At 47.4% G+C, this 27110-nt stretch overlaps 1 protein-coding gene across 2 annotated transcripts in view; it reads left to right on the forward strand.

Annotated features, from left to right (window-relative positions):
• Window positions 1-1780: 1780 nt before the first annotated feature.
• Dnaja4 (DnaJ heat shock protein family (Hsp40) member A4) overlaps window positions 1781-27110 on the forward strand; it is a 33846-nt gene continuing 8516 nt past the window's right edge. Inside the window, 3 exon segments of one of the 2 annotated variants that reach the window (NM_001025411.2) lie at window positions 18325-18867; window positions 19189-19327; window positions 25546-25726. In NM_001025411.2, coding sequence (NP_001020582.1) covers window positions 18401-18867; window positions 19189-19327; window positions 25546-25726 — 787 coding nt within the window. In that variant the 5' untranslated portion in view covers window positions 18325-18400. 2 annotated transcript variants of the gene reach the window in all.

Genomic DNA, 27110 nt, shown 5'->3' on the forward strand with positions numbered 1-27110 from the left:
TGCTTATTTGAGCTGCATTTGTCAGACTCCATAGAAAGAAATGCACCAAAAACCTTTTGGTGGTGCACACTGTAGTTTATTGCCAACTCCATGGACTTGGGCTGATTGAATGTACACAATGAGACTGAGACAAGACCCATGCTGAAGCAAGGCACACGGAGGACACGTGATGCTTGGAGGGTATAAATAGGACTCCACGGAGTGACAGAGACAGAGCTTGGCTTGCTGGTACAGCTAGCTGTGCAACACTTGTGGGTCTCGAGTCTTTGCTGATCTTTGTTTCCCTGAGAGAAGCACAGCTTCCTCATCCTCCCAGATCTTTACAGAGACTGCTCACCTACAGAGACCTACTGAAAGTAGTTAACTCCTCCCCTGTGCTGCACCCAGTAACACAATGGGGTTGCCATTAGTGGTGAGCAGGTGCCCTCCATGAGCGCTTGCACCCCTCCCCCAACACTGGCCAGCTTTCCTGTTTTAAGAAAGAAAAATGTACCCAAATGTCTCAGTTATTTTTCCATTACTGCGATAAAACACCATGATCAAGGCCACTTAGGAAATGAAGTGTTTCATTGGGTTTATGGTTCCAGAGGGTCAGAGGCCCAATCATGGCAGCACATCCTAGAAATGCGAAAGGTTTATGATCCAACTGCTTCTGCTGCTAATGCAAAAATGACACTCCATAAGCTTCCAGGCGTTAATCCCTTTAACCTGTTAGAAAGTCCTTTTGGTTTCCTCAGGCAGAGCAGCTGTTTTGCTCCTTCTTATTTCAGTGGGGAGCATTGCAGGGGACTGCTCCTAGACTAAGCATGAGATCCGCCCGAACATCCAAGAAGTAAAGGAAGAGTTGTAGGCAGTGAAGGAAGCCCCAAGTCAGTGGAGTTCTTGGTGAATGTGTATGGTTCACATGGGCACAGTTATGACAAAGACCAAGGCTGCAGACCCAGGGGAAGTTGACAAAGCCTTTTCCCATATGGACCAGACTCCAGAGGGATGGCAAACCTTTCCTCCCAGGCCTGAGTGTGTGGGAGTGACCAGTGTGTGCAAAGGCCACTAACTGCAGCTTCCTCCTCTGCCCAGACATTTATAGTGTGAGCATACTCACCTACAGAAACCAGCTAGCCTCTCTCCCTTCTACCTAAGAAATATGACAAGGTTCAGGGTTGCAGGGCCATGGTATGAGCCCTCCATCACAGTGAGCACACCGCCACCTCATCCCTGTATGCATGTCTGTGTGTCTGTCCTTTCTTCATTCTTCCTCTGCCAAATTGCAAGACACAAAGCAGAAGCTTCTTACACAGCAACAATGGAGCTGATTGTGTGTGTGTGTGTGTGTGTGTGTGTGTGTCTGTGTGTGTGTATCTGTGTCTGTGTGTCTGTGTGTCTGTGTGTGTGTCTGTGTGTGTGTGTGTGTGTGTCTGTGTGTATCTGTGTATGAACCAAGAGCCTATGGAATGCTCAGCAGACAGTCTAACACTGACCTATATTCCCAGCCCCAGACAGTACTGTTTTAAAATCCAGTTTTTACAGTACATAAGGCTCTGTGCTACAACATTTTAAAATATTTATTTTTATTTTATGTGTTATGTATGTTTTCCACCCATTTATCCCTGTGCACTGAGTCCATGCCTGCAGGACTGAGAAGGCATGGAATTCCTTGGAATTGGGGTTGTGGACGGTTGTAAGCTGTTGTGTTCAGAATTTAACCCAGGTCCTTGCAAAAGCAGTAAGCATTCTTAACCAGTGAATCAGCCCTCCTGTCCTATCCTACAGAACTTTATGCACATTCTTTTGCCACACACACACACACACACACACACACACACACACACTCAGCCTTAAACAAATTTTTCAAGTCACTATTACTACTGCTTTATAGAGGAAGTGAGTACAACAGAGGCGTCGGTTTGTCTAAGTTTGTTTACATAAACTGCACAGGACAGACTCAGACAGCCAACCAGTGCCACCTGTCACAGCCACCAATCATGTGCGAGACAAAGGCGAGGTGGCCACTCTCATGTGAGGAGCAGAAGTAGCTTCCTGGTGCAGGTGGCTTCTCAGTGAAACTTTGAAGGAAGGACTGAACGTGGGACATGGACATCCTGAAAAACAAGGTATAAACGTGCAAGGGAGGCCAAGAAGCTGCGTGCTGGCTATGGGGAGGCGGCATGGGTGCGACCCGACAAGAGCAAGGTGCAGACTCAGAGATGGTCCTAGTTACTTTTATATCACTGTCATAAAATGCCATGGCCAACTTATAAAAGAAGGGCTTGTGCCTCCAGTTCCCAAGAGATAGGAGTCCACCGGCACTGTGGCAGGAAGCATGCCAGTAGGAAGCAGACAGCCATGCACCAGCACAGCAGCTGACAGGAAGCAGGGGTGGGAGGCTTTCGAAACCTTAAACTTGCCCTGAAAGATGTGTCTCTTCCAACTAGGCTACAACTTTCTAGTCCTTCCCCAAAGCCACCAGCTGGAGACTATGTTACCTGAGACTAATTAACAGAGGACAGAGATCCCTGTTGTGGAAATATTTCATCTCAGTCAGGGGCTTTTACCCCACCTTTGATTATTCAATTGCCAGATAAAAGACACATGCAGCCTTTAATTTGTAGTAAGCCTTTCTCGGCACAAGAGCTGGGCAGCTGCCTCCCCTCCATGCTGTTCAAGTCTACTTTCCCTTCGATAACCCCGGTATTACTGACTGTGTTTCCTCTGGACTGCTCTTAACTCCAACTGGCCAACCCTCATGGCCATACTTTTGTGCACCTAACCCACGGCGGCTTCCTCCTCTCCACTTTCTCCTCATCCTCCTCTTGGTCCCCCCAAATACCGGAACCCCAAACCAGCCTATGTCTCTTCTGCGCAGCTATTGGCTCTCGGCATCTTTATTTAACTAATAGTTTTTGAATCAAGGAGCAAGACCACAATGTATGTGTGAATTCTTTCATTCCTGGGAGCAACTAGGCCTTGGGGGCCAGTACTTATCATTACAATACAGAGCAAAAGCTCACACCTCAACAGATCCCAATAGATTTGAAGACATTCAGTCAGCCATGTTGTGGTAGATACAATCGAAGTCTGTAAAGATGTCCCATGGTGCATGAATACGTTGGTCTGTTTGTCAGAGTAGGCTTTGCATGTAGTATTAGTTAAGGATTTTAATCACAGTGACCTTAGAGACAGGAGGGTCAGAGTGAGAGGTGGCATCATGGCAGACTTGGGGTTTAAGAGAGACTTGAAGATGTGACTTGGCCAGTTCTGCATATAGGGGAGCAGCCATGAGTCAAGGAACACTGATGCAGAAGACTTCTAGAAGCTGCAAAAGATAAAGACACAGGCCCTAGAGCCTCCAGAAGGGTACAGGCTATGATTTGAACCTAGTGAGACTCAGTTATCTATGTTTTTACTTCCTACCACTGTGTGTGTGTGTGTGTGTGTGTGTGTGTGTGTGTGTGTGTGTGTGTGTGTGTGTGTGTTTAAGGGGAACATGCTACAGAATCCATAGGGAGATCAGAGGACAACTCTGATCAGTTCTCTCCTTCTACCAAGTGGGTCTTGGGGATTGAAATCGGGCCATCAGGTTTGGCACCAGGTGCCTTTACTCCGTGCGCCATCTCACCAGCCCTTACATCAGGTTTCTGACATTCAGAACTGTGTGGCAATCAGCAGGCATCATTTGTCACAACAGCCATAAGAAACTGATGTCACTGGGATTTCAAGGAGCATTCTCCCATTGGGTTCATTCTATGAATACTTACCAAGTACCTTCTATATCAAGCTAGGCCCAGGGAGATAGCAACAAGAAAGGATGGATTCCCTCCTCTGGGTGGGAACACAGTGGAACTGTGGGCATTCCAACTGCCACACAGGACTAGAAGTGGGTGTAATCCAGAGGCTAGTGGTGACTAGCAGCTTGGACAGAGCCTGTGCCCTCCTGGCAGCTACAGGGCCCTCTCTCTCTCTCTCTCTCTCTCTCTCTCTCTCTCTCTCTCTCTCACACACACACACACACAGAGAGAGAGAGAGAGAGAGAGAGAGAGAGAGAGAGGAGAGAGAGAGAGAGAAAGAGAGAGAGAGAGAGAGAGAGAGAGAGAGAGAGAGAGAGGCACTTTACAGATGAACCAGAGACTGCTGGCAGCCACTTACTGTGGCAAATATGTACCCTGGATACCCCTACACTTTTTTAGCAAGGCAGCCTGAGGGTCTCCTGAATACCAAGGGGCAGGTGGCTCTGAGGATTTCTCAAGGCACCAAGCAGGAAGGAGTCCTCACTGCTGAGGGGAAGTATACAGGAAGAAAGCAAGAGGAGCATTGAAATGTCACCCCCAAAACACCCAGCAACTCCAGTCCTGGGGCAGGCATCCAGGAAAAGACATACGCCATACACCATGCTCGCGGCAACACTATAATAACCCTAAATTAGAAAGGGTTGCCCATGAAGAATAGAATGGATGGCTATGTGCAATGTGTGCTTATGATGCTCACAAAGAAGCAAGACAAAGCTATGCATACAAATCAAGAAGCAAGAGCTGGGGGTATAGCTCAGCAGTAAAGTGCTTACCTAGCAAGCAAGAAGCTCTGGGTTCAAATCCCCATTGTGAGGCTGGAGGGATGGATCAGTGGTTAAGGGCATTAGCTGCTCTTCCCGAGGATCCAGGCTCAATTCCCATCACCTATATGACAGCTCATAGCCATCTATAACTCCAGTCCCAGGGAATCTGATGCCCTTTTCTGGCTTCCATGAGCACTGGGCATGTATGTGGTGCACAGACTTACAGGCAGACAAAACACTTATACATATAAGATAAAATAAAAATCCCCAATGTCACATATACAGAAGAGAGTTGGGATCCCAAACACCAGTGGGGTGAGTGGGAAGTGGGATGATCAGGAGGCGGCACGGGGGATCTGTGGCACTGGCAGTGTCCTCTGCTCACGTTGAGGTGGGATTAAATAGAACAGCCACTGTGTGACAGCTTGCCGCACTGTGTGTTTACAATCTGCGTATTCTCTTCCCGTACAGTGCACTCCATCCACTGAGAAATTACTTAACGTTTTCTCATTTTGCAGTGGGGGGAGGGGTGGATAGAGATTGAACCTGGGGTTTACACGTGCTTAGAAAGAGCTCTGCTAAGAACTAGGATCCCCAGCTCTGTTATGTTAATCTGCCTGAGCTAAGATGCTGGGTGACACAGGGCAGGCCCTGGTTCCTCTTTAGGGCCAAGTTTTCTCCATCCAAAACTTGCAAGGGTGAGCATATTGAGAATGAGAGCTCTGTAAAGCTATACCCGTGGGCCTGGGGGTGTAGTTCACGGTAGAACTGAATGCCCAAAGCCCTGAGTTTGATCCCCAGTGGGGAAGGTAACACAAAAAACGAGACCTTCATCTGTATTAAAGACTCTTCAAGCTGCTGAACCTTGGCCGACTAGGACATCATGGTTACAGAGGAATGAAACATTGTAGATCAAGAACCAAAAGTATCTTTGAGCTGTTTGACTGCTATTACCTTAACCTAATATAGCTACTGGTAAATATCCCAAAGCCCATCACAAGCTTAGCCGACTGCAGGCCCTTACCTACCCTAAAGCCAAGAGATTCGCTCACCTTCTGTACCTGTCCTCAGCCCCCCGGCCCCCACCCTGCCAACAATGTAGGTGATTGATCTGTCCTATGTCTGCTGCTATGGAAGTTCACATGACCTTTCCCACAGTGCAATATGCTATTCAGGGTAATCCAGGTCATGGTCACTCATATTTAGCCCAAAACAGAATGAGAGGCTGGTGAGATGGCTTTGTGGGTTAAGGTGTCTACTACCAAGCCTGACAATCTAAGTTTGATCCCTGGGACCTACGTGGTAGAAGGAAAAGCCCAACTCCCAAAAGTTACCCTCTGATTTCCATGAGTGGTATCATCTGTGGTACCTGTACAAGCACACACACACACACACACACACACACACACACACACACACACACACGTAATAAATTTTATTATCTTTAATCTTTTTTTTTACAGTTCAGTCTTTATCCCCCTCCTGGTCTGCCCTCTGACAGTTCCTCATCCCATTCCTCCTCCCCCATGTCTCAAGAGGATAACAACTTCCCCACTCTCACCCCTATCCCTTGAGATGGATCCCAAGTTGAAGTGGTCACTGGACTGCCTTTCTCTCAGTTTCTTCCCCATTTTTGTCCCTGCAGTTCTTTTAGACAGGAACAATTCTGGGTCAGAATCTTTGACTATCAGATGGCAACCCCATCCCTCTACTTGATGCCCTGTCTTTCTACTGGAGATGGATTCTACAAATTCCCTCTCTCCACTGTAGGGCATTTCATCTAAAGTCCTTCCCTTTGAGTCCTGAGGTTCTCTCACCTTCCAGGTCTCTGGTATATTCTAGAGGGTCACCATACCTCCCACCTTCTGAGGTTGCCTGTTTCCATTCATTCTGCTGGCCCTCAGGGTTTCATTTCTAGTTCCCCCACCCCAAATACCTAACCATGTTCCCCCTTTTCCCTCCCTCCCTTCCTCTGCCCCCCCCATGATTGCTTTCTTCTCCCTCCCAAGTGGGACTGAGGTGTCCTCTCTTGGGCCCTTTGGCTTGCTAACCTTGAGTTCTGTGGATTGTATCCTGGGAATTGTGTAACTTTTTGGCTAATATCCACTTATTAGTGAGTGTATACCATGCATGTCCTTTTGGGTCTGAGTTACCTCACTCAGGATGATATTTTCTAGTTCCATCCATCTGCCTGCAAAACTCAGGATGTCTTCATTCTTAATAGCTGAATAGTATTCCATTGTGTAAATGAACCACATTTTCTGTATCCGTTCTTCTGTCGTGGGACATCTGAGTTGTTTCCAGCTTTTGGCTATCACAGATGAAGCTGTATGAACATAGTGGAGCATGTGCCTCTGAGGCATGATGGGAATCTTTTGGGTATATTCCCAAGAGTGATATAGCTGGGTCTTCAGATAGATCTATTTCCAGTTTTCTGAGGAACCTCCAGACTGATTTCCAGAGTGGTTGTACAGTTTGCAATCCCACCAGCAATGGAAGAGTGTTCCTCTTTCTCCACATCTTCACCAACATCTGCTGTTACCTGAGTTTTTGATCTTAGCCATTCTGATTGGCGTAAGGGGAATCTCAAGGTTGTTTTGATTTGCATTTCCCTGATTACTAAGGACTTTGAACATTTCTTTAACTGCTTCTTGGACATTTCAGACTTCTCTGTTGTGAATTCTCTGTTTAGTTCTACACCCCATTTTTTGATTGGGTTGTTTGGTTTTTTTGGAGGTTAGCTTCTTGAGATTGTTTTTTTATATTTTGGATATTAGCCCTCCAATAAGACAACAAAAGGAGATCAAGGAAATACAAATTGGCAAAGAAGAGGACAAGGTATCACTATTTGCAGATGATATGATATTACACATAAGCAACCCCAAAAATTCTACCAGAGAACTCCTACAGCAGATAAACAACTTCAGCAAAGTGGCTGGATATAAAATTAACTCAGACAAATCAGTAGCCTTCCTTTATACAAATGATAAACGGGCTGAGAAAGAAAATAGGGAAACGACACCCTTCACAATAGTCACAAATCGTATAAAATATCTTGAGGTAATGCTAACCAAACAAGTAAAAGTTCTTGACAAGAACATCAAGTCTCTCAAGAAAGAAATCAAAAAAAGACCTAAGAAAATGGAGAGATCTCTCATGCTCATGGATTGGTAGAATTAACATAGTAAAAATGCCATCCTATCAAAAGCAATCCCCATCAAAATTCCAACACAATTCTTCAAAGGCATGGTAAGAGCAATTCTGAATTTCATATGGAAAAAACAAAAAACCCAGGATAGCAAAACCAATTCTTAACAATAAAAGAATTTCTAGGGGAATCACCATCCCTGATCTCAAGCTATACTACACAGAGTAATCGTGATAAAAAAAAAAAATGGGGGCTGGGGATTTAGCTCAGTGGTAGAGCGCTTACCTAGGAAGCGCAAGGCCCTGGGTTCGGTCCCCAGCTCCAAAAAAACAAACAAACAAACAAAAAAAAAAATGGCATGGCATTGGTACAGAGACAGACAGGTTGATCGGAATAGAATTGAAGACCCAGAGATAAAACCACACCGTGATCTTTGACACAAAAGCCAAATATATACAATGGAAAAAAGAAAGTATCTTCAATAAGTGGTGCTGGTCTAAGTGGCAGTTTAAATGTAGAAAAATAAAAATAGATTCATAGTTGTCACCTTGAACAAAGCTCAAGTCCAGGTGGATCAAGGATCTCAACATAAAACCAGATACACTGAATTTAATAGAAGTGAAAACAGGAAAGAGCCTTGAACTCATGGAGGTGGGGGGCATTTTGTAAAGAGAACTCCAACGGCTGGACTCTAAGATCAAGAATTGACAAATGGGACCCCATGAAACCGAAAAGCTTCTGTAAGGCAAAGGGCAGTCAAAAGGACAAAGCGGCAACCTACAGATTGGGAAATATTTTTTAAGAAGAAATAAACCCAGAACCATTTATGCTGCATATGGATCGTGGGATTTTTGCAGAAGTTCAGTGAAATGCTGGAGTGACAGCTAACTTGATGAAAGCAAGAAAGCAGGGATGGGAGAGAAGGGAGGGAGACTCTGTTGGAGCTGGGGCTGTTTTACTGTTTCCTTGTTTAAGGGGTCACAAGACAATTTGGCTCCATTCCTGGCCCTTGGTGGTGGAGACAGGTGTGTGGTGAACTGGAAAGGACATGGTGGGTACAAGGACCATTTTGTCTGGGTTAGAAGCCTGGCAGGGTACCATCTTAGCTGTGTGTGAACTTGGACAAGCTTCTGTCTTCTCATCAATAACTCAAAGATCGAGTCTGCGGCCACCTTTCTGGCAGGTGAGCTGTTTACCTGGAAACCATCTTCATGGTGAGGTCTCTGAGCTATGTGGCTTCCCTGCTGAGCCAGGGGTAAGGGACACTTTGATCTTAGTCCAAACTAAACAAAGACATCATCTACTGCCTATTCTGAGGTGGGAGGACCTCCAGAGAGCAGATGCCTCCTTTCCAGTCACAGACACTTTGTTTCAGGAGTCCAGCGCCACTGTGGGGGAGGCAGGGACTTGGGCTTCCTGCCCAAGAGGAATCATAGAGGGAAAGGACTGCTCTGAGAACTGGGAAGGGTGGGAGCGAGTGCTCTGGGGACAGGCCTTCAGTCCAGCATTAGACAGGTGCCTGGGAAGCCTTGCTGAGCTGGGGGCCAAGCTCAGCTCTGGGCATCACACCCTGAGCAGCTGGGTTGTGGGTGGGTGCGTCCCGGATAGGAAAAGCATCTTTTCACAGAGACAGCTGATAAGTCTGATGGAGTTGGGGCAGGGCAGCTCAGAGAAGACTCAGGAGACCCTGGGCACACTACTTTTCGAAAATCCAAAGGACTCTGAGTTTCTCGGGCTTTTATGAAGCAACTAATGTTTCTCCAACCCCAACTCTCAGAGGGCACTCAGTGGATGGACAAACAGCTTGCTAGGCTGTTGGTAGGGAGAACACCCCACTGCTGCTGCAGCTGCTGTACACGCTGCCTCTGCCACCGCCACCATAACAGTTAAATAAGTACCCGGCCCCTGAACCGTTAAGTTCACTGCCAGACTGGGGACCTGGAAACTCAGGCCTGTAATCTCAGCTACTCCAGCGACTGAGGCTGGAGGATTAAATCGTGAAGACCAGTCTGGGCACTGTAGTGAGACCATTGCTCAGAGGTAGAGTGCTTTCCCCGCAGACAGGAAGCCCTAGGTTTGATCCCTAATATCAATGGGGTGGGGGGGACAATATCAGAAGTGCATGGTGAGCAAAAGCTGACAAAGAGAAAGAAATATTGCATTTAGATGGAGGTCAAGAGCAGACAAACCGAGTGACAAAACTCAATGAGCAAACTTACAGGGTGACAGGATTGTTCTATATCTGGTACATCTGACCCAGGTGGCCCAGCGGGCATACACATGTATGTGCAAAAGAAGTCACTGAGTTTTGTGTCTTTTACTATTATGCTGTCATCAAATGCTAAGAGATTTAAAAGTTAAAAATAGTCCCCCTCCCCCACCCCCATTAGATGACCACGGCCACTCCAGTGATGCTGGACCCATGGTACAACTGCCCACTGCCCAGTGTAATCTAGCTCTGATAGCTTCCTCTGTGAGACCTGCTGTGGGTGGGGCAGAGGCTCACTGACCCAGTCTCTCCTTATTCCTTATTGGCAAGAAATATATAGGCATAAATTATACATATAATTATATATAAAACTATACACACTATATTCACACATATTTTCAGTAATATATGTATATATCACATTTTATATATAATATATACATAATTACAAACTGCATGTACACAGTGTCTCATAATTTGTCTCTACTTGGTAGTGAGGATGAACTGCTAGAATATAGTTATGAGCCTTTTCAACTTCTTGTTCAGAGCCTGACGGTCTCTAGGGATATGTTAGCTGATGAGGAGGGGAAATGTATGTTCCTTTTGTCACTGCTATGATAAGCCCTCAGTGGGGAAGGGTTTACTTTGGCTCATGGTTTGAAGTTACAAACCCAGCCTGGGCTGGGAAAGCATGTCAACAGGGACAGAAGGCAAGCGGCTCAGAGTTCACTGTCAGGTAGCACAAGGGAGATGAACACAGGTGCTCAACTGGCTGTCTCCCCTTCTGTTCAGCCCAGGATTCCAGCTCACCCGATGGTATCATACTCAGGGTGAGTCTGCCCTCTTTGCTTATACCTCTCTGGGAACACTCACACTCCTCTGCAGATATGTCTCCTGAGTGATCCCCAACTCAGTCGAGCTGACAATGGAGACAAACCAGTGTTGGAGTAGCCTCTCCAACCCTAATAAGCCCGTACAAAGAAAACACAGCTCGATTAGTATCAATACAAGCTCAGGCCTAGGCCGGGCAGATGTACGACTATCCTATTCCCCAGCTGTGAAACCCCTTATAACTTGTGGTCTCTCTACGCTCTGTGCTTCAGCTCCCTCCTCCTCCTCCTCCTCTGTTCCACCTTCCCTTCCCCTGCCCAACCACCAGTTCTCAAATTTATTTTACAAATTAAAATAAGGAGAAGGTTCTGATGAAGTCACCGGAGTCCTGAGTAAGTGACTTGGCAGCCGTCCTCGGGGCAGCAGAATTAGCATCAAAATACAGATAACTCCAGGGCAAACCGTGACAAACCAGAACACTTTTGTTATTTTGAGACAGTGTCTGGTTAAACAGCGATGGCTTTTCACTTGTCATAGCTCAGGATGCCTCGAACTTAAGCCAGTCTTCCAGCCTTGGCCTCCGAGTTCTTGGGATGACGGAAGGGTGGCGTCACGCTCAGCTCTGTTTCTTTGAGCCTGACCTTCTGACTCTCAAACTCCTTTCTAGCTTAGCACTTTGTTTTTCCAATTAGAGTTTCTAAACAGTTCAAAGCCGGTTGCTTGGACTCACATTTTTCACACCCTGCATTTCTGCATGCTTGTGTTTGTGTGTGTAGGAAGGGTACACGCCACAGTGTAAGTAGGGAGGCAGAGGACAACTTGGCAGGTGTCAGTTTTCTCCTTCCATTGTGTTGGTCCTGGGGACTGAACTCAGGTCCTCCTTTACTCACTGAGCCCTCTTGCCGGCCCTAATGCACATTTCAGAATGTTCCCCACCTTCTTGCTAGCAAGACTGCAAATGTGTGTCTCTGCTTCTTGGTGGACTCCAGGTCTGCCCTTCCAGCCTCCTGAGCTGAGGACAGCACTGGACTGTAGACACTACAGATGGCTCAGAGAACTTGCATGCTTGGGGTGATTGTGCTACTGGGCTCCTGGAAATGTGATGTAGCTGACACTCAGCTGAAATAGGAGAGGAGAACATAGAGGGGATAGGGACCAAGGGACTGAGGCTGAAAAGGGCTTGCTTTAAAATAGAGACCATGGCTGGGAGAGTCCACGGAACACCCCAAGCTTTGGCGAGGGAAAGAACGAGAGAGGAGAGATGAGGTGAGGGCTGAGCCTGGGGATTGGAGGATGTTGGCAACTATACACTCCTGGTCTACAGAAGTATGCAGCTTACTGGGAGCTCTAGCAATCACGAACCAGCACTGGTGGTGTAGGACAGACCACAGCTGTGGAAAGAGCTAGACACACGCATCTAGCTTCCTAGAAGTATAGTGGAGGTAAGTGAATGAGTTAGCTCCATGCCTGGAGAGGGAACTTTCCACACTTCTCTGCCCTATTTGACTTTGTGTGAGTGAGTGTACATTTAAGTGTATGCACACACATTCCTGTGGTAAATGTGGGCGTGCACTTGTCATAGCACGTGTGTGGAGATCAGCAGACAACCTTGTGTGTTGGTTCTTACCTTCCACCTTTGTTTTGAGACAGAGTTTCTCTGTAAAACCCTGGCTGTCCTGAAACCTACTCTGTGGAGCAAGCTGGCCCTGGACTCAGAAATCCACCTGCGTCTGCCTCCAGAGTTCGAGTGCTGGGAGTAAAGGCACGAGTGACTCTGCCCCTGCCTTACCTTCCACCTCCAAGCAGGGTTTCTGCTGTTTTGATGTTCCCTACACCAGCCCTTAAGTTTCCAGCAAGACTCCTGTCTGCCTCTCATTTTCTAAGGGCTAGGATTACAAATGCTCCCCACCACACCTCTGGCTCTTACACGGATCCTGGGGATTTGAACTCAGGTGCTTACACTTGTCCAACAAACACTTTTATCCACTCAACTACCTCTTACCCCCTCCTCCCATTGATTTTTACATCCGGGCAAGAGTCTGTATCATAACAATGGCCAACACTGACTGACTACCGTCAAGCACCACCTAGGGCTTTTTATTACATATCAGAATTCCTTAAAACCCTGTGAGACAGGTACTTTCTAAAGATCAAAACAAAACAACTGAAGCAATGAAGTAACTTGTTTACACAACTAGGAACTGACAGAGTCAATATCGCACACCCCATGTACTGATGAGTTTATTTTGCAGTGAGCCAAACAGGGTGAGGCTCCAGCTCAGCTGCTGACTGCTGCAAGCTTAGACAGGCCATCCTGAAAGTGTATATGCACTCAGGAGTATAGTTTGAAAGCTATGAATATGTTCACTATCTCAATTAAGGAGATGGTTTAATAGGGGAATAGAAGGATATCCAAATGTACTGAGTGGTATACTTTATGTACAATTCACCATGTGTCAATTATTCCTTAATAAAGACATTTTAAAAAATAGACCGGGGTTGGGGATTTAGCTCAGTGGTAGAACACTTGCCTAGGAAGCGCAAGGCCCTGGGTTTGGTCCCCAGCTCCGGAAAAAAAAAAAAAAGAATAAAAAAAAAATAGACCACATAGTGGAAGTATATAATGGAAGAAAAATATTTGTAATTTTTCTATAATAACTATCATTTAATCCTATGTGATTCCATCACAGTGTTCAAAGTCTGATGCATACAATTCATGGTCATTTTGACTTTAGCATTACTCTGACAATTGAGAATCTTGCTATGCTTCAAAAGAAAATGTCTCCAGGTTAAAACTAAAAGATACAATGACTCAAGAAATGTTTTATAATCCTACATTACTAGAACTAGGACAAGAGTGCAAAGATGTTGCTTATGACAACAGGGTGTGTTTGCTGAAGTTAAATATATAAGCCTACCATAAGTGGCATAGTAGCACACACCGCTAACCCGGGACTGAAGAGACAGAGGTAGGCAGATCTCTGAATTTAAAACTAACCTGGTTTGCATAGTGAGTTCCAGGACAGCCAGAGCTACATAGTGAAACCATGTTTCTAAAACAAAAACAACAAAGTAAATTTTATAGACTAAATAGAAACAATTTCACCCTTAAAAACTTTTAGGGGCTTCTCTTTTCTCCAAAAAGTACAACCCCAAAACAAAGGTCCATATCTCCATGTCTTCTCTGTTCCAGAGACAGTGGTCCCTTTCTGTTCCTTTGAAGCCAAGTCTTCTCACCTAGGCCCTTCAGTCTTCCCTGGCACTTTCCTCCCCAGACCTGCAGGCTCTACCAATGCCAGGACACCGCTTGGCTACCCAGAACGCAGGTGAAGTCTTCCTTCCCTACCCTCATTACACATATTAAAGCTTCACCTCCAATGTGTCCTTGCCCTCTGTGAGGGTAAGGTGGTGCCAGCTTCCCACTGTGTCCTACACCTTCTGTAGCTGGGACACAAAAGGTGTCCCAAACACTTGGGATGTCACGTCATCATTTTCATAGTTCTGTATCCCCAAATAAAGATGACATCAACTCTGGGTGAAGGTCAGCTTCCAAAAGGAAGCGGGCTTTCAGAGACAGGATCTATAATCCACAGAAACATCATAAGCCTGTTTAAGCAAAATGAGAGTGGGTGAGTTCAGTGAGTTCTTTAAATTTTCTATGGTGTGGAGCCCCTGGCTCACCCAGATTCTCAGGTGTTGCTAGTCTGCGAGCAACACAAGGACTCAGGCAACATCACAAAGAAAGTACACACAAACGATGTCGCAATCACTTGAGCCCTTTATACATTCTCCGTTCATTTAATTTCCCACAGCTTTAGAAACAGCTCCTCCCATCCTGCCCCACATCCTTTCCTCCACCCTTAGTCTTCCTCTCCTTCCCATTTCCCTTCTTCCTTTTTCCTCTTCTAGTCCCTCCCCCATTCTTTGTTTCCCTCCATCCAAGGTTAATGCTGAGGATTGAATCCAGGACACCATGAATGCTAGCCAAAAACTTTACCACACCTTCAGCCCTCTTTTTGTTATTGGTGGTGATGGACTTGTGTGCAGAGGTTAACAAAGTGTCTTCCACAATCACTCTCCATTTGATTCTTTGAGACAATGTATCATTTGAAGCTGGAAGTTTGCTAATTACACTGTCTGGCCTGCAAGCCCAGGGATCTTCCTGTCTCTGCCTCCTTGTGCTAGATTTCGGGCTGCTGTCACCATGCCCAGCTTTTATGTGGGGCTAGGAATCAAACCCCGGTCCTCGTGCTTGCACAGGTTACAGCCCAAGCCCTCTCCTCACTTTTGGAGATAGGGATGCACTAAGTTGTCCAGGTTGGCCTTGGTCATACTCTGTACAGAGTAGCAGGCAGGATTCTAGGCCACTTGAGTAGCTGGGATTACAGGCAATTGTCTGCTTGGTTGAACTGGGTGCTCCTCTCATTTTGTAAAGAGAGAATGCAACGGCTCAGGGAGGGACGTAATTACTTGCCCAGAGTCACACAGCCAGTGAGAGGCAGGACTTCTCCAAGCAGAAGTTTCATGTGATAATGAAACAAAGGTTTGAACGGCAACTGTTTTGTAAGCCAACACATTTCATTGGAAATGCTCCAAATCTTCCCCTGCCAAGTATCAGTGCTGCTGTGCTGGGCTCTGGGGGACTAGCTAGTTCCTCTCTGTCCCTTCTTGCTGCTCTGATCTTTGTGGCTTCAGTGAATTTCCATTTTCTTGGGGAGCGGTGGTCTCTGCCTCATCAATGGCCAATGGCTGTTCTTGCTCTTTTCATCTCCTCCAGGCAACTGCTCCCCAAAGTCTCTCCTTGGCCCTCTCTTCCTCACTCCACACTTTCTCTGGGCCAACCACTCAAACCTGTCTGTCCGGCTCAGCACTCTCTGTGAGGGGGCACACCCAGCTCCCATAGTCACTGCTCCTCCCAGAATGTAACCCTTGCTCCCAGATCCCATCAGCTGAGAAGCAATGTACTCTCCCAGGTATCCAGGGATCTGCTGTGATCTCCAGTCCTTCTGCGAGCTTGCCAGGCTCTCTTGCCTTTGTCTAACACAACTCCTCTCCTCCCACCTCCACTCAAGGTACTTCCAGCTCCTTGGTGTCTGACCTTTGACCCTCCTCTATGAAGTCCTTCCTGTCCCCCTTCCCAATCAGATGTGGCTCTTCCTTGTGAGAAGACTCTATGGAGAACCCAGGCTAGATTCCCTGGGCAAAAGCTGCTACCACACTTGCTTTGATTTTCATTCTGCCCCAGTCAAAAAGGATCTAGTCCCAGGAGTGGGAACAAGGTCCATACTGTGCCTTCTGGTTGTACCAGTCACTTAAAAGTTTCCCCATCTGGAAAAGATAGTAGTGGAATGGCTCCACACTCCCCAAATGCACTCATTTAAGTACTACCAGGCTCCCTTTACACTTACAAGCCAGTACTCTGCATGTTTATTGACTCTAAGGAAACAACATTGTTCATCGAGATCGGAAAACCAATGTCACCTACAATATAGATTTGGGGGAGGGATGGCAACCATGTAGACAAACACATAACTGATGTGCATGCAGCCTCAAATCCTCATAAGTAAAATTCTAGAGAACAAAAATCAGGTCATCAAAAGTCTTTGTCAAAGATAGATGGGAAGGCAGAGGGTCAGAGTGTTCGATATCATTCTTGGCACCACGTCTCAAAAGACAAACAAAAACAAGAGAAACCCAAGCTAACACTTATACAAGTGTTGAGGACAGATTTTGGTCAGTAATAAATTTTGCCAAGAGTCTGAATGAACAGATTTCAACTTCTATGTGTGGAAAAGGACCTAGACTTCTACAGAAAGGATGAGGGTACAGGGAGAGGGACAAGAAGGACTTCTACAGGGTCATCCGGGAAGTAAGAAAATTTAAGAGTGGTTGGTGTAAACAAGACTGGCTACTGTGTGCACAGAGAGCCGGCAGTGATCAGTCAAGATTCCACCTTCTAAAGGGGACTTGGAGCCAGAGGCCCTAATCTCAGATGTGGGCTAGGACAGTCAGTCCTTTGGCAACCTTGGATTTTTCAGGCAGGGATTTTAAGGGAGGTGGGGGTCATCTTAGAGACACAGTCTTTACAGATCTAGGCTGGAAAATGCTCAGAGGAAACAGTATAGAGGTTGGTAAAAGGCAATTTTGTATCTGTGTTTAGCTAAGATGTAAAGATTTAAAAAAAAAAATCCAAGCCTTTAACCATAGCACTTGGGAGTCCAAGACAAGTGCATCTCTGTGAGGTGGAAGGCTACATAGTGAGTTCTAGGACAGTCAAGAATATAGAATGAAACCTTGCCCAAAGAAAGAAAACCCATCAGTCAGAAATAATATGCTGGGTAACACACAGCAGTGCACACCTGTAACCCCAACATTTGGAAGGTTAAGAACACAAGTTTGAGGCCAGTCAGCTATAAACTGTTTATAGAGAGAACTCAGTTTCTAGGTTCTAACCACACCTAAGCCACCTTTCACCCATGCCTCTCCTACCAATGCCACTGGGCCACAGAGCTGAATCTGGGTAAAACTGTGAAGCTGCACTGTGTCCTCAGCTCTAGCGCCAACACTAGGTCCACTTGACAGGGTGCCTGCACTTTCTCTCTCTGGAAGCTCAGCCGTAACTGGGATATAGCCTGGAGTTTTAGGTGAGCTGTGTGTCATGCTTCATGTTTTTAATCCCAGCATTTGGGAGCCTGGGACAGGAGGATCCTGAGTTTAAGGGCAGTCAAAGCTATGTTGCAAGGTCTTACAACATAAGTAACAAAAAAGAAAAAAAAAAAGGAAAGAAAAAAATGTTTCTAAGTGATCCCCATGAGCGAGCCAGGTTGTCAGGAGGCTTTCTAGCTGTCATCATCTTTGATCCTTACAGATGTCCTGTGAGAACGACGGGCACTTGAACATGTCCCAGTATTGGAGAAATAAGCCCAGGGGCAAAGGTTCATGTAGGTGAGAAGATATGGGACCTCCAGTTCTGAATCTGCCCCAAAGTGATTGCTCTACCAGGAGGAGCAAGATCCAGAAGGTGAATGACCATGTTCCCCGGAAAAGAAGCTAGTGGCTTGGTTTAATTTCTCATGGGTATTAAGTCATTTGTATCCCTATTGCACACATAAAAGAGGAGCTTTAGCCACCGGATCAAAACCCGCGTCAGGGAACCCCAGGGAGCTAGGCAGGGTGGCTTCCTCTCCTGGATAAACTGTTGCCTAAATAGGCCAGAAGGGTCTGCAGTATTCTGATAGCGCTGCAGCAGCCAGTCCACGCCCACATTTTTTCAGTAGTCTTAATCGTGGCAGCCGTTGAAAGCAGCCTAGAGAAGTAGAAGATTGGACCGCCTGGTTTTGTTCGCTTCAGCACCCGTTAGAGCTGCAATATTGGACCGATGGCTCTGCCTTGGTCCATTTGTGCACTGATATGTGCGTTGGGGGATTCCCACTCCCAAGAAAAAGAGAGATCACTGCCTATCCTTGAAAGACTTAGGAAGATGTCACTGTTCACATATGACAGACGTCATCACTGCTCACAGCTGGGAGACGTCACCCCTCACCCTTGGGGTACTTATGAGGTTTCCAGCTGTGGGCAGTAGAGAGGCCGGCGTCCAAACTAAGGCCACCTGAAGGCCGCCGTTCACATCTTCAAAGGCTAAGGGGGTCACCCAGCCTTCAAGATGCCTAGGGGGAACCAGCAACCACAGGATCTCGACACCACCGCAGAAGGCAGCCATCCACTCCAACACCCTCAAAAATGCAACAATCCGAGGCAGACCCCAGAGCACACCCCCGCAGTGACCGAACAGAAGGCGGCCACACCCCGAGGCAGAGGCCGGGTGGGGCCAGCACGCACGCTGCCCTTCCAGTCCAAGCTCTCCTCCGCCCAGGGTTCGCGCACACGAGGCCCTCCTGCAAGCCAGCGGATCTCAGAGCGGCCTAACCCCGGGGACCCACGCAAGGGCAAGGGGCCAGCCTCGGGGCGGCGTGACAGCCGGCAGCGGCCAACCTCCACCACGAAGCCCGAATCCTCCACGCCGAAAACCCCCGCCACCGAGCATCCCAACATGGCCCGTGGCGGCAATCAGAACTGGAGCTCCGGGGAGTCGGACGGCCAGCCAGAGGAGCAGACTTCCGAGGAGAACGGGTGAGCGCGCGCGCCCGGCCGGCCTGAGAACCGAGCCCGGGAGCCGCCGGAACCTCCGCGAACGTTCTGGGCCTTTGTGGCGTCACGCCTCCTGGCGGAACCTTCCGCCGGCGCCGAATAAAAGCCCGCGGCGGAGGTGCCGGCGGCTCGAGTGCGGCGGTGCCGGGTGCACAAGTGGGTCCCGGGCGCACGCTCGGGACGGAATCCCGGGAAGCGGCCGCGACCGAGACCGTGACGCTCAGGCCGGCGGCGGGGGCGCGGGCCGGAGGCCCGGGGGGCGTCGGGGACGCGCTGACCCGCCTCGCCCGCCCCACCCCGCAGAGACAAGATGGTGAAGGAGACCCAGTACTATGACATCCTGGGGGTGAAGCCCAGCGCGTCCCCGGAGGAGATCAAGAAGGCCTATCGGAAGCTGGCGCTCAAGTACCACCCAGACAAGAACCCGGATGAGGGCGAAAAGGTGCGGGGCCCCTCGGGGCGTCGGGGTCACGGGAGGACCCGGGCTGTGAATTATTGAAGGCGGCGCAGAGGCTCTCTCCAGGCGCCGCGCCAGCCCGAGGGAGGCCGCGGGGCGCAGTCAGTCTGGGGCGCCTAGCAAGGCTAGGTGCAGGGCGCCAGTCGGAGAGCCATCCGTGCCTCCGTTCACTCTACAAGTGTTTCTGGAGCCCCTGCCTCCCGGCTGTGAGGACCCTGACGGTGCTCCCGGACTGACCTATGGGAGCCCAGCTCTCAGAGGTGATTCCTATGGGAGAGGACGCCGGCAAACCAGAAACCTTGGCACCGGTGAACAGAAGCTGTGTGCTTGGTGGGCACTCCCGGCAGCGAAATATTGTGTTTATGTTCCGCGTGTTGCATAAGCCCTAGGGATGAGTTCCTGTGATGAGACAAACCCAGTGTCTCTCGAAAGGGACTGAGTGGATTTGATCTGTAAGGCCACCTCCTGCCTGATACAGTTTTCAGACACAGAAACGTCATTTTTTTGTTGTCCTTATTAATCAGGGATGCAGAAGTCTGTAACCTGACACAGCTGTTTATAGTGAGAACTCCAGGTTTCCTGTGACAAATGACCCACAGATGACCATAAGCACAGACAGATAATAGGCTGAAGTGCTCTGCATATTGGTGTCCTAATTTAAACCATTTCCATCCTGTTTACACAAATAAGACATTCTAAATTTTGTTCCCAAAGAGGACATGACCCACCTGAATAGGCGACTCAAAGTGCCAGCCATTGCAAGGAGAGCTGGCTAGCTCTCCTGTTTCTTTTCTTTCTTCACTTCTTGCCGTTTAAAAAAAAAAAAAAAAAAAAACCCAACCAACCAACCAACCAAATAAACAAAACCCAACTTTGGCTGTCTTGGGAACCAGTGCCGCGGTTGGAGCTCATAGCGGTCACACCTGGACCACTTTTGGGGCCACTGTTCATCCTGCCTAGCATTTAGACCTGTGGAAATGACACTTGGATCAAAATCCCTGTCTGCATTAGTAACTCCAAGCCGGGGCAGTCGAGCTCCTGAGCGAAGGTTGGCTGGTGGCGGCAATGATAGAATATTTATATTTAGCCTCATGTGCCGAATGTGGCTGTCACAAGTTTAAAATGCCTCCCTGTAAGACCATTATACCCATTTGTGTCCCTTCTTGTCTGTATTTAGGTGGCTTACTGTAGCTTTTAAAGTCACCAGCTCCCTGCATTGTGTCGGGTGATTCGCAGACCTGCTCCCTCCGTTCAGTTCTCAGTAGCCGGCCTTCTTTTTTGATACTTTGTGTGTATGGATGCTTTGCCTGGAAGTACCTTGTGCACCGCATGCTGGTCCGCTGCCCTTGGAGGCCAGGAGAAGGTGCGAATCCTCTGGAACTGAAGTTACAGATGGTTGTTAACTGCTATATTGGTGCTAGGAATTGAACCTAGGTTCCGAAAGAGCAGCTGTCTCCCCATCCCTCCATCTCTCCACCCTGCAGACAATTCTTTAAGGAGAGCCTCGAGGTTTCCGAGTTGCCTTCTGTTTTGTTTCAGCAGGCAACTTGGGGAGAAGCCTTCCATTCTGGTCTCAGGTCACATCGAAGTCACCAAGAGGCAATCCCTGCTGTTTGCTTCCCATCTGAAATTGAGAGTGCTTTTGCTGTGGTCAAGCTTTAAGAGCAAATTATATTTGCCGTTTTTGCATAGTGCGTGGCTTTCAACACCTACTCACCTGCCCAGGCAGGTTGTTTGCCCTTGGTTTAAACTAATATTTATTTATAGCCAGGTAACCAAGGTAGTATCACATAAATAATTCTTTTACAAAGTAAGATGTGGTAGGTAGGTTTCTCTTTTCTTTACTGGGAGGAGGGCAGTGTGTACCCACTGTCAGAAATACAGTTCCCTCTCTACTTTTCATGAAGGGGTGACCCATTTTCTTTAGTTCTTTACTAAGTCATCTGGCAGAGGTCACTCCTGACCACAGGCTGGCCAGCTAGCCTTCAACCTTATCTTACTGTTCTGACCCTTAGTGGTCTGTCTGATGCCAGTTCCACTTAAGGGCGTGGATGAATCTAACCGTGCCATATAGATGCTAAAATGTTTGTTGACTGGCTGAGGAATGAGGTCAGAAGAAACAGACTTTAATTCTGTGTGTAAGCAGGAGAACTCTCACAGTGGGAGGGAAGGCACAGTGAAGAGGGACTGGGGAGAAATGTGGATTGCAAACCTGAGGGGATGAGGAGACAGGGACACAGTTTGTGGAAACTGCTACAGAATTCCCCAGAGAGCTATCATTCATTCATTCACACACCATGTAGCTTCTCTTCTGGTCCTTGCATGCACTGGGCTTTTCCAGGTTTTTTTTTTGTGAGAATTTGTATGTAGTTTTGGACTACTGTTTATGCTACAGGTGGGACTTTGTGGGTTTTTTTCCACCTAAGTTTGTCATGTATTATTAATGTCTCCAAACCTAGATTGAGTGAGTCCTTTCCACCAAGTCCTGGGACAGCTGAGAAGCCGGCAGAGTGTTGGTCTTTGTTTTCTGCTCTGTTGTCCTGTGTTGCTAAGCAGTGGGCAGCCTGTGTTTGTTGTCAGCCATTCTGCCCTACATGAAGTCTATGCTTGTTGTAGCTGCAGTTGGTTTTCTGCAAGACACGGGATGGCAGGTCAGCAAGAATAGTCCCTTTCAGAGGTGATGATAGCAGATCACTTACCGAGATGCATTTGGTCTTTTGGCCAGTTTCATTATAGATTTTGGTTTTAGTAACATGTCCAAGATAAAAATCTGAACAGTAACAACGCAGAAAGTTTCAGAATGTGGGCTGGGGGTATAGCTCAGCTGGTATAGCTCTTACCTGGCATGCACAGTGCCCTGGGTTTGATCCCCAGTGCCATGGAAGCCAGGTGCATGTGCATGCCTGCAATTGTAGCACTTGGGAGACAAAAGCAAGTGGATCTGAAGTTCAAGGCTATTTTGAAATTCATGGGCCATCTGGGATTCTTGGGACTCTGTCTCAAAGAAAAGGACTGAATTTTCAGAATACAGAGGAAAAGCCATCTCTCCGGGCCCTCACCCACCCTCCCACCCTCCCACCCTCCCACCCTCCCTCCATCCCTCCCTTCCTTTTGTTTTTGTTTTTGCTTTGTTAACAAAGTATCTAGGAGTCCAGGTGGACTTCAGGGCAACATCTTCCTTAGCTTCCTAGAGTGTAGAGATGACGGGAGTGAGCTATATACCTGGAATGTTTTCCCTTCTTCTTAGTACTTTATCATAAGTACTTTTCCAGGTTGCTATGTGGTTCTCAGCCATTTCTCAGCTGGAGTCTTTCCATAAAAGGTCTGTGGCAAAAATCATAGAACCCTAATCCCAACAGGGAGGAAAGAAGGTCTTCTAACAGGTTCACAGAAGTAGAACCTGTTACAAGCATTTGGAGCCCCTGTCCCATCAGGTCTGGCCTATAATTGAATCACCCAAGTGACAAGGAAGGTTTTTGGTTTTTTTTTTTTTTCTATTCTTCAGTTCATCTGTTCATCTGTTAAACCCAAGCCTCTTTGGGGCATCCAGGGTGTTTGGTGGGTGTTTTAGTGGATCCTCCTGAGCATACTTTCCTTCAAAGACTCCAGAAGCTCCAGGTAGCAGCCCAGCCTACTTACTTTCTGGCCTGCCAAACTATGTATTTAATCCCCATGCCTCCGGTTGGTGGTGTGTTTCGATATTTTTGTTTTACTGGAGAAAGCAATGGTAATGTGTGCTCCTCACTTCCTTGAACAGTGTACTATGGGAGTTAACCCAGAATATAAACTGCTAGGTATGGATGCTGATGGCTTTGTGTGTGCTGGAGGGTAGGTACGGGCGTGCCATGGTATCTCTGTGGAACTGAGACAGCTCTTGGAATTAATACTTGCCTCCTACCTTGTTTTTGAAGCCGGGCATCTTTTGTTTCTGTTACTGTGCTGTGTGTACTCTAGGCTAGCTGGCCCTAGAGCTTCCAGGCAACCCCTCTTGTCTCTCTTCCTACATTGTAGGATTATAAAAACTCATATACCACATAAGCTTTTTTCCTGTGTTCTGGGGATCTGAACTTGGGTCAGTATGGCAGGAACTTGTACCTTGTGAGTCACCTTCCCCACTCCATGAAGGGTTTTTAATACTCACTCTCAGGGGCTGCAGAGATGCCTCAGAGGCTAAGAGCACTTACTGTTCTTACAGAGGATGAAACCCATGTCAGGCAGTTCACGCCCTGTAACTCCAGTACCAGGGATCCATATGACCTCTTCTGGCCTCCATGGTGCCTACATGCATATGCGTGTATATATATACGTACATATACATACATAAAAGGCTTAATTAAAACTTTTTAATCCTGTTTTTTTGTTTGATTTTTTTTGGCTGATGTTGATTTGTTGCTCCTGGTCTTGGTCAGGGGTCTGTGGAACATGGGGTGACTTACTAACGTCTCTGTCGGCTTCTTTATCTGTGCTTTTGTGGCATTTATTTTCCCCTGTAGGGTCTAAGAAGTCATGAAAGATACTTTATACTTATGTCCTACCAAGGAGTGATTAGCCTTCAGAGGGCCAAGAGCCAACCTCATTTATTCTTATCTAAACTTCCAGAGCTGTTCATTTAACAGATAGTTGCCAAGTATTGTCCGAATGGCATACACAGTTGTAGGCTCAGACATCTTGGTATCCCAGGCTGGCCGCCCATCTTCCTGGGGCAATAGTGTGACTCATAGTGCAGCATGGCAGAAAGGAATGCCTTGGAAGGGGCTGGGAGACCAGTGGGTGGGCTTGCAGTTTGAAAGCTGGGTCATGAGGGCTTTAGGCTCCCTGGGAAAGGAGGCTTTGAGCAGAGGCTTGAAGACCTGTGCTTGTTGTAGGGACATGTAACAGTGTTCAGAGAGAGCAAGGAGGCTGTGGACCAGAGATGAACTGAAATCAGGAATTTAGAAGATGGAGGCAGGAGGATTGTTGTGAGTTTGAGGTCAACCTGGGTGACATAGTGAGTTCTAGGCACGACTATGCTACAAAGTGAGACCTTTCCAAAACACAAATACTGGGGCCAAAGAGAAGAGGAGGGCAGAGTTGGTTGTAGGTAACAGCAAGAATGGTGGCTTGGGAGGTTCACAATTCACAGGCTTGGGCAGAACAGACTCAAAAAGCGGGAGTGAGGTTACTGGATAGCACAAGAGAGCAAAGGACAAAATTACAGGTTTTAGTGTTTTATTTAGTTGTCTTATTTTAGATAGGTCCATATACTTAAGAGTGTGCTGAGAACAGCCTCCTCCTGGCCTCAACAATTACAGATATGTTGTCACATAGTATACCTGTTGCTAGAACTTTTGTAAGGAATGTTCAGTTAAATACTGTAGCATGTTCTCCCCAGGAACAAGGACATCCTTAAAGATATCCCCTTGTATGACTTTCAATTGGAAACATAGTTAACGTTTCCAGTTTTGTTCCAGTACCAGTCTTTATAACCATTTTTACCTGTGTGTAATCACTCAGAGGGTGAGCCTCCATGCTAACTCCTGTTTAGACTTACAGAATGCCCCTCTCAGTTTGGGTTTGCTAGTTCCTTTCTTACAATTAGATTCTGGTGGTAAAGTTTTGGAAGGCATTCCACACGTGGGGTATGGTGTCTGTCAGAGTTCCAGAGATAGAGATGGAGAGTAAGCACCACCAGGATTTTGTTGACAGGTGAGACTGGCATCGTCGTGACTGAGATCGGGAAGATGCTAGGAGAGGCAGAGCTGGGACAGCTACACACAGTAGTATCTGGCATGCCAGCAAGTGCTCACGGGTGGCCGAGGTTGGATTTCACACTTGTAATCTATTAAGTGATTCCTGTAGCTGGAAACCATGGTAGCACGTTGAGCCCTAGGCTGCTTGGAGATGAAGCCTTGGGGGTCTCCTTCTCCTGCTGGACTCCATGTCTTCTGGCTGGTGCTGCCAAGTGGTGATGAGCTTTCTCTCCTCCCTACTGTCCAGCCCAGTTCTTGAAATATCCCCATAGCAAAGTTCCATATAATGTTTGTCCTTTGGCAGCAAATATATAGACTTAACATCGTAGCAGCTGGTGGGAGTGGCTTGGGACTGGGAGGTAGGCTTGCTTATGGGAAAACATCGCAAACCTCTCTGGGACTCATTTTTAATATCTCTCTCTCTCTCTCTCTCTCTCTCTCTCTCTCTCTCTCTCTCTCTCTCTCTCTCCAAAGTTTAAACTTATATCCCAGGCATATGAAGTACTTTCAGATCCAAAGAAAAGAGACATCTATGACCAAGGTGGAGAACAGGCAATTAAAGAAGGGGGATCGGGTAGCCCCAGCTTCTCTTCACCCATGGATATCTTTGACATGTTTTTTGGTGGTGGAGGGCGGATGACTAGAGAGAGAAGAGGTAAATGCTTTTAATTAATTTTTTTATTCATGTGTGTGTGTGTGTAGGTATGTGTAGGTGTGTGTGGGTGTGTATAGGTGTGTAGGTCAGAAGACAGTGTGCAAGAGTTGGTTCTCTCTTCAGTTGTGTAGATTCTATAGATTGAACTCAGGTCGGTCGTCAGGCAGTAAATGCCCTTACCCTGGGAGCCATCTTTCCAGCCTCTAAATGCTTGTAAGGAAAGGTAAGCTCGGTTTGTAGTGTCCATGTTGCAGGAATCAAGATGCAGCATGCTTGTAACGAGTGTGGCTATTGGGGATTGTGAAATAGTCTTGAATCTTATCAGTGTCCAGGCTGCTGGATTCTCTTGCATATTTAATTACCTGACACCTTTCCAATGCCCCGATTAAAAAGGAGCAGATGGGATTATAGATAGAGGAACACATGTAGCACCCAGGAGAGCAGAACAGGAGAATTACTGAGTTCTAGGCCCGCCTGAGCCGACAGTGATGCCCAGTTCCTAAAGAAACAAAGGAGCAAGGTCACATTCATCCCGTCATAAGGCCAGGCGCTGGTGTCCGAAGGGACACAACTGACACTTCAGTGCTTAGTGAATCTATCCAGAGTGCCCCTCCTCCCTCCCCTCTTTCCCATCCACCCATCTCTTGGGCCCCAATCTGGGCCAGGCCTGCAGGCTCTCTCATTATTCTGGTCAGGACACTGCCATGTTCAGGGTGGCCTCATCCCCAGCCGACATCAGATGTTCTGAGAAACAGAGTTGACCTCTGCTTTAAAATGAACGGCCTTCTCAGAATCCATTCTGGTCAGCACCTTCAATCCTAGGAGGTAAATGACACCCCCAACAAACACACACACACACTACCTGTGTGTGTGTTCATGTGCCCCTTACCCTCTTCCTGCTCCCGGCTCCTATTTTGAGTCCTGGTTTAATGTGTCCTAAGCTGTCTCCAAATTCCTTGTGTAGCTGAGGGGTGATCTTGAACTCTTCCTGCTTCTACCTCCCAGAGCTTCATGCTAGGGAATGCACCCTGCCACGGAGCTCCGCCCCTCTGTCCGGCCTCATTTCTTTACTCCCCATCTCCTGCTGGCTGGCTGCTGTGTGACTGAATTGTCTGTCTCTGCTGATGGCCCCGCCCCTGCCAGCTTACCGCAGATAATCCACTTTGGATCCTAAAACCATACACACAGCCAAGCTTAACTGCACTGCTAGATTGGAGAGGTACACTCACTAGTTTTACGAAGTGTGTCTTTGGTCAGTGGGAGCCCCTGGATAGATGTATTTGTCCTCATATTATAATTGGCTTTGAGCTTTAAAAAGCATGGCTGTCAATTCTATGCACACAGTGTTCTGAAAATGGCAGTGTTTGTAAGAGAAAAGTCCCTC

Source organism: Rattus norvegicus, chromosome 8 (assembly GCF_021556685.1).
Source record: "Rattus norvegicus strain SHRSP/BbbUtx chromosome 8, alternate assembly SHRSP_T2T, whole genome shotgun sequence".
In the NCBI taxonomy this organism is placed as follows: domain Eukaryota; kingdom Metazoa; phylum Chordata; class Mammalia; order Rodentia; family Muridae; genus Rattus; species Rattus norvegicus.